At 34.4% G+C, this 8,719-nt stretch overlaps 1 protein-coding gene across 1 annotated transcript in view; it reads right to left on the bottom strand.

Annotated features, from left to right (window-relative positions):
* The window catches only part of LOC105817034 (zinc finger CCCH domain-containing protein 14-like), a 19,007-nt gene extending 10,390 nt beyond the window's left edge, over window positions 1-8,617 (bottom strand). The window contains 1 exon segment of the mRNA XM_012652650.1: window positions 8,535-8,617. Within this exon segment, the coding sequence (XP_012508104.1) occupies window positions 8,535-8,617 (83 nt within the window).
* Window positions 8,618-8,719: the final 102 nt, after the last annotated feature.

Raw genomic sequence — 8,719 nt, 5'->3', positions numbered from 1 at the left:
ATTGTGGAGACTGGCAAGTCTAAAACTTCTAGGGTAGACAAGACTGGAGACTTGGAAGAGACGAGGATGAAGCTTGAGTTTGAAGATAGTCTAGAGGCAGAATTCCCTTCTTCTCAGGGACTTCAGCCTTTTTTCTCCCAATGCCTTCAACTGATTCTATGAGGCCCACCCATTTTATGGAGTGTAATCTACTTTACTCAAAGTTTTCTGATTTAAATATTAATCTTATCTAAAAAAAAATACCTTCACAGAAACATCTGGACTGGTGCTTGATCTGGGTACCTTGGCTTAGCTAAGCTAACATAAAATTAACCATCATGTATATTAAAACCTTAATGGTCAGTGACTTAGCTTTTTTGTTTATGTAGTGTTTTTACACTTTATTTTCCATGAACAATAACGTTTACTCATAGAAATTTAGAAAAAATTCTAAAATTGAGTGTTACAGATATATGTTCTTTCAACTTTTTGAATTTTCATCTTTTCTGTACCTGTTGTATTGGCCTCTTTTAAATTTCAAAAAAAGAATCATGTTTAGATTAACTCCATTAATGAATATTTATTGAATGAATACACTGAGGAGAAAGAACAGAAAACAACGTCAGCAGAGACACAAATAAGCTATGGATAGAATATGCTCTAATGAATTGGTCATTCAGTCTTCTTTCTGTGGAAGGATCCTTATTTTTTATTATAGTACTGCTCATTTTTTTGGTTCTATGTAATTATTTCTCTTACTATTTGGTATTCCTTGTTTTTCTGCATTTTAAACTACATTCCTTGCATGAGGAATGAAACCAAAATAAGATCTGCTAGTAATTAGCCCATCAATTAATAATTAGCATTTTATAACTTTGCTAACCACCATTCTCATGCTTTGTACTTCATGAACCACTATCCAACCTACTTTTAGGAGTCACTCTTTGGTTCCTAATCCAATAAATTGTGGTGTGGGTGGAGGTCATGTTGTACAAATTATGGCTTCCTGTGTGTTAAGAACTGCTTTTCACTGTTTGCTTGGGAACAAGCTATGCCACTGGCTACTACTTGCAGTATTATATCTAGTACAAAAAAGGCCTGGATCATTAAATTTTACAATAATTTTCAAAACAAAGGACTGGTTTGTTTTATTTTTACTTCCTAAGGCAAATATTGAATGTATATATACACAAATATATATACACATATATACATGTGTATACATATATACACATATGTACACATTCATATATAAACACACATGCATACATACATACACACACACACACATATATATATACCATCACAAATCGTATTTTAATAAAAAAGAGAAATAAAAATAATTTAAAAATTATAGAACAGGTATTGTCTGAGAGACCAAATATAGAATTCTGGCTTTTATAATGTTGAAAAATGTATTTTATGCAAACATAAAAACAAATTACCAAAGCAACTATGAAAAGTAAGTGATGAGTAAAGTTGACATTCTTTTATTATTTCCATAATGATAATAATATAGCTGTTGCCCAATTATTGAAAATAAAATGATATAAAATTAAGATGAGAATGAAAAAACATGGAGGGGTAACAAATTAGTTTATGAGTAAATAAATTAAATAATCAAGGATGGTGAAAGATAAAAAATAATTGATATTTTTCACAGTACTTTCAAATGTGGCTTTGTCTAATCAGCCCAGGTATCTTGTTGAAGGGTGACATTTTAATGAGGCATCTGCCTCTTCATTTCACTGATATTAAGCTTGCCTTGCTTTACTAGAGATAATAGACATATAAAATGTTTAGTTTACTAGAAATATTTAAATGCTTAGTAGAAAGACACAAAGTGACCCCATTTACAAATGTTTTCATTAGTGAAAGAAAACACTCATATCAAGGGATATTTTTAAGAGTTTATTTTTCAAACTTGATTTTCTGTTACCTGTCTTCACTAAACACCCTATCTAAATAACAGGCATGGTTTATGGACGTACTTGTTCTATGATACTTGATTCAAGCTCCTTATTTTCTTATGAGAAAAACAGTGAATAAATCACATAAATAACAATGAGGTAAACCAATGAAGGAGTTTCTTTCCGCATATCTAGTTTGTACTCCTTTTTTGCACCAATTTGGGACACAATCCTTAGTAGTCAAAGAAATAGTTGAGACAATTTTGAGCTGAGTTCAAATAAACTTTGCTTGCTATTCTTCTGACATTTTCTTACCATTTTTAGTTCTTTGTCATTGACATGATATCTAGGCAGATATTCCCTTGGACATTTATCATTCCTTGTAATTTTGAACATCAACCCAATAACATTTTAGAAGCATATGAGCTGTATTTTTTTCATAAGTAGAAAAAGCAGAGCAATATAAAATAAAGGGAAACATTTAAAAATAACCAATTGAAGTTTAGATTATTTATCCAATGCAAGTAAGCCGATCATTATTTAGTTCTGAGAAACGGCAAGTACGAGATACAAGGATAGACCGACTCTCTCTCTCCCCAGGCCCTCCACCCACCCGGCCAGGAACATACCACCTAGTATGTTAGTCATTTCTCTCTATCATCTTTGGCATAGAGTGTTGGCTTATTATACTGCTCTAAATTTCTCGTTCATATTTAATTTGTTTTTAAACTCATGACTTCTGAGTAAGTTAGAGGCAAAGAGTAGCAATTTCCTAGCTCTGTTTGATGGACTACTAGGATCCAGTGAAATGTAAAGAGGAGTAGCCATCAGATTGTGATGATAAAAAGGGGTTGTAGTGATGGTTAAATATGTGAGAGAAATGCTACTCGTGGAACACATGTTACAGGGAATGACCAGTACAACCCTAAATAGAGATCTGATAAAAACAGGATGAGGATTTTTTATTTTACAAATTCAGCAAAGTCTCAGGTTACACAATCAACATACACAAATCAGCAGCATTCCTATTTACCAATAACAATCAAGCTGAGAGTCAAATCAGAAACTCAATATCATTCACAATGACTATAAAGAAAATAAAACATCTAGGCACATACTTAACCAAGGAGGTGAAAGATCCTTAGGAAAGAATTACAAAACACTGAGGAAAGAAATCACTGATGATACAAACAAATGGAAAAACATATCATGCTTATGGATCAGTAGAATCAACATTGTTAAAATGTCCATACTTCCCAAAGTGATTTACAGATTCGATGCAATCCCCATCAAACTGCCAATGTCATATTTCACAAATCTAGAAAAAATAAATCTATGCTGTGTTTGGAACCAGAAAAGAGCCTGAGTAGAAAAAGCAATCTTAAGCAAAAGGAACAAATTGGGAAGCATCACAATACCAGACTTCAAAATATAATACAAGGGTATAGTAACAAAAACAGCATGATACTGGCACAAAAATAGAGACATAGACCAATGGAATAGATCAGAAAACTCAGAATAAAACCTTCCACATATAGCCATCCGATCTTTGACAAAACAGATAACATTATACACTGGGGAAAAGAAGCTCTATTCAATAAATGGTGCTGGGAACATTGGATAGTCACATGCAGAAGAATGAGACATGATCCGAATCTCTCACCACTCACAAAAATTAATTGAAAATGGATAAAAGATTTAAATGTAAGGCTTGAAACCATAAGAACTCTAGAAGAAAATTTTGGAAAAACTTCTAGGTATCAGCCTCAGTTAAAGAATTTATGAAGAAGACCCCAATGATAATCACAGCAGCAGCATAAACAAGTGAATAGACTGGATTAAATTAAAAAGCTTCTGCACAGCCAAGGAAATAATCAACATGACAAATAGACGACCTACAGAATGGGAGAAAATATTCGCGAACTATGCATCTGAAAAAGGACTAAAAACCAGAATCTACAAAGAATTCAAGCAAATCAGCAAGAAAAAAATCAAACAACTCCATTAAAAAGTGGGCAAAAGACCTGAACAGAAGCTTTTCTGAAGAAGATAGACAAAAGGCCAATAAACATATTTTAAAATGCTCAACATCACTAATCATCGGGGAAATGCAAATTAAAACCACAATTATCACCTTACCTCCCTTAAAATGGCTTTTATTAAAAAGTTCAAAAACAATAGATGCTGGCATAGATGCAGAGAGAAAGTAACGCTTACGTGCTCTTGGTGGGACTGTAGATTAGTACAACCTCTATGATACATTGTAATTGTGTATATTTATTGGGCGCAATTTGATATTTCTACACATGTATATGTTATATAATCATCTAATCAGAGTTATCATATCCATTACCTCACACATTTATCATTTCTTTTGATAAAAACATTCAAAAACCTCTTTTCTAGTTATTTTGTAATGTACAATACCTTGGAGCTAACCATAGTTACCCTACTGTGTAAGAGAACACCAGAATTTATTCTTTCTATTTAACTGTAAATTTATACCCTTCGATCAACCTCTCCTCATCTTACCTTTCCCTAGCCACTCCCACTGTTCTACTCTCTAGTTCTATAATATCCACCTTTTGGGATTCCACATATGAGGGATATCAAGAAATATTTTTCTTTTTGTGTTTGGCTTATTGTCCTCCAGGTTCATCCATGTTGTTGCAAAGGACAAGATTTCATTCTTTTTTGTGGCTGAATATTATCCCATTGTGTATATATACCATGTTTTCTTTATCTATTCATCCATTCTTTTTTTTTTTTTTTTTTGAGACAAAGTCTCACTCTTTTGCCTGGGCTAGAATGAGTGCCGTGGCGTCAGCCTAGCTCACAGCAACCTCAAACTCCTGGGCTCAAGCCATCCTTCTGCCTCAGCCTCCCGAGTAGCTGGGACTCCAGGCATACACCACCATGCCCGGCTAATTTTTTCTACATATTTTTAGCTGTCCAATTAATTTCTTTCTATTTTTGGTAGAGATGGGATCTCGCTCTTGATCAGGCTGGTCTCGAACTCCTGAGCTCAAACAATCCGCCTGCCTCGGCTTCCCAGAGAGCTAGGATTACAGGCGTGAGCCACCGCGCACGGCCATTCATCCATTCTTAAATAACGTGACTCTTATAAATAGTGCTACAATAAACATGAGAGTACAGATATCTCTTTGATATATTGATCTGATTTCCTTTTGATATATATCCAGTGGTGGGATTGCTGGATTATATGCTAATTCCATTAATTTTTTTGAGGAAATTTTATACTTTTTTCCATAATGTCTGTACTAACGTACATTCCCTAAAGCAGTGTATGTGTTCTGTTTTGTCTACACCCTCACCAACTCTTGTTTTCTTTTGTCTTTCTGATAATAACCATTCTAATTGGAGTGGGAGGGCATCTCTTTGTGGTTTTGATTTCCATTCCCCTTATAGTTAGTGATGTTGACTATTATTTTCATATACCTCTTGGCCTATGTCATCTTTTGGGAAATCTCTATTGAAGTATTTTGCCCACTTTTTAACCAGGTTATTTTACTTAATTTTAATTTTGCTGTTGATGTTTTTATGTTCCTTATATATTCTGAATATTAACCTATTGTCAGATGTATAGTTTGCAAATATTCTCTCCCTTTCTGTAGGTTGGCTCTTCACTTTGTTGTTTCCTTGCTGCGCAAAAGCCTTTTAGTTTGATGCCATCCCATTTGTCTCTTTTTGCTTTTGTTGCCTCTGTTTTTGACATCTTATTTTAAAAATCCTTGCTCAGCCCCGTGTCATTAAACATTTCCCTTATGTTACCTTCTAGTAGTTTCACAGTTTAAGGTTTTACATTTAAGTATTTAATTCATTTTGAGTTGCTTTTTGTTTATGATGAGGGCTAGGTGTCTCTAGTTTCTTTCTTCTGCATATGGATATCTAATTTTCCCAGCATCCTTTATTAAAGAGAATGTCTTTTCCTCAGTGTGTGTTCTTAGCACCTTGTCAAAAATCAATTGGCTATAGGCGCATGAATTTATTTCTGGGCTCTATTCTGTCCCATTGGTCTATATGTATGTTTTTATGCTGGCATCATGCTATTTTGGTTACTATAGTTTTGTAGTATATTTCAAAGTCAGGTAATGTGATGTCTCCAGCTTTTTTTTTTTTTTTTACTCAGTATTGCCTTGGCTATGCATCATGCTATTTTGGTTACTATAGTTTTGTAGTATATTTCAAAGTCAGGTAATGTGATGTCTCCAGCTTTTTTTTTTTTTTTTTACTCAGTATTGCCTTGGCTATCTGTGGTCTTTTTTGGTTCCCTATAAATTTTAGGATTTTTTTTTTTCATTTCTGTAAAGAATGTAATTGGCATTTTGATAGGAGTTGCATTAAATCTTCACATCACTTTGGGCAGTATGGCCATGTTAACAATATTAATTCTTCCAACCCATGAATATAAGATATTTCCATTTATTTGTGTCCTCTTTAATTTCCTTACTCTTACAATTTTCAGTATATGGATATTTCACCTCCTTGGTTAAGTTTATTTCTAGTTATTTTTTGATACTATTATAAATGGATCTTTTTATTTCTTGTTCAGATAATTCGCTATAAGCATACAGAAACACTACTAGTTTTTGTATGTAGATTTTTGTATCCTCACCTTTATTGAATTTATTAGTTCTAACAGTTTTTATGTGGAGTTCTTAGGATTTTCTATGCATAAGTTCATGTCATCTGCAAACAGGGACAATTTGACTTCTTCTTTCCCAATTCGGATGACTTTTCTTTCTTTCCCTTTCCTAATTGCTCTGGCTAGGACTTCCAGTGCTATATTGAATAGAGTCATTCAAAGTGGGCATCCTTATCTTGTTCCTGATCTTAGAGAAAACCTTTCAGCTTTTTCCATTCAGTATGTTAGCTGTGAATTTGTCATATATGGCCCTTACTGTGTGGAGGTACATACCTTCTATACCCAATTTGTTGAGAGTTTTTATCAAAAAGGGATACTGAATTTTGTCAAATGCCTTTTCTGCATGTATTGATATAATCTAATCACTATGCAATACCTTTTCCATTTTTCCTCTTCTTAGTTGACATTACTGTCCTAATAAGTGATCTTGATTTGTTGTTTTTAGAAGACACAAAATTTGCCCTTACTGTATTTTTGGTTAATTGGGAATTAAGCACAAAGGCAATCCTATAGGTGGCCACCTTAAGAAATAGACCCCCACTTATCTAGACTGGGATGTAGCTCTCCTGCAAGCATAGATACGTTTTATGAGGTTGCTTTTAACTCTCTGTTTCACAAAAAAAGGCTTAATAGTAACAGATGAACAGATGATTGTCTCAATGACTTCAAGTGTGTTGACATTATCAAGCTACTTTTGAAAAGATGAAACTTTAATAATCCAAGAACAATATTTGGAAAATTCATTATGCTTTTAAAATTTCCTTCTTTGTTTTCATTAGGTGGGAAATATTTTTCTATTATTGAAAAAAAATCAATGAGTAAGAAACCTGAACTCTTAAATCATGAAATGAACCTACATTTATCTAGGGAAAATAAACTCAAAGAATATAAACCAGAAAAGTGCAAATCGGTTTTAAAAATACAGTTTTAAATAGCTATCAAATGCAGTGCACGCTCCATAAACTGCAGAGGGCTTCCTGAATAAAATATGAGGACATGTAGCTCTGAGACTATCTATCTCAGTTAGTTAAAAAAAAATCTGAAGAAAATTTCTAAATAGGCCATATAGTATCTGCAAAGGAATAAACAAAGTAGCCAGTAGTGACAGTGTTTGCTTTTCATGTGGTGGAACTGTGTGCAAATACAAGGCCTAACAAATGTCAGCTCCTCATTTGCAAATAAAGATGTAAAAGGAAATGTCGGTGACAGTACATGCAACAGTTCATATTTGAAGTTTGGCACAGTGAACTGACAGCTACAGAGGAGCTGCAGTGGCTTAATCCTTTTTTTCTGCCTTCCAGTAATGATAGTGGGGAAAGGGGGGGAAGTTAATAAATATGTGATGAGGAAAAGCTGTGGAAGAATGGCATATCTTCTCCTCTGCAAGAACTCATCTTCGGAGATAATTAACTAGGTGACAACATACAATGTGCCATTAACAACAGCATTCAAATCATTTCTGGACTTAAGTACAGTTTTAAGCCGCTTATCAGATTTTCATTTCTGAATCCATTCAGCTGTCAGGCTTACATCCTGGCTCTTTATTGAAGCTCACATGGGAATCCAAAACCTTCTAATTTTCTATACAGATTCATTTCAGAATCAATTAGAGTTGGTGGCAGCCTTGTCCCTGTGTGCAAAGGGGATTAGCTGGGCACTTACTCAGCTGAATCTACCTCTGAATGTACATTCAACCTTCCATCGAGAATGAGCTCTTTCTCCCCTCTTCTAGAGGACCCTTCAACAATTGAACCGCTGTAGACAACAGATGGCGGATAATCACTCGAACAGCCTCCAATTTTGTCAGGAAAGGAAAAGTGATCATCCAACTCTCTCTTACAGTAGGTAAGAGACCTCTGGGCATTCGAAGCATGCTCTGCTTTTAAAATAGGGAAATCTGCAGTCGCCCCCCCTTCTCCGACAATTTCCTAACAATGTCATCCCTGAGTCCTTATCTCTGACTGTCTCTCATCAACTACTGGCGCATCTTCACGAGTTTTCGGCATTCACATTCCCCATCCTGCCTCATCCAATTTTGCTGAAGCCTTTGTTCGTTCCGCATGCTACCAAGGTCTAAAAATCATCTTTAATATTAACGATAAAACACCTTAAAGTTGTACTCTTATGTATTAATAGCATACCAAATGTGTAAGTGCCCTATACA

The sequence above is a fragment of the Propithecus coquereli genome, unplaced genomic scaffold (assembly GCF_000956105.1).
Source record: "Propithecus coquereli isolate 6110/MARCELLA unplaced genomic scaffold, Pcoq_1.0 Scaffold392, whole genome shotgun sequence".
NCBI classification, from domain to species: Eukaryota; Metazoa; Chordata; class Mammalia; order Primates; family Indriidae; genus Propithecus; species Propithecus coquereli.
This window is presented reverse-complemented; position numbering and strand designations above follow the sequence as displayed.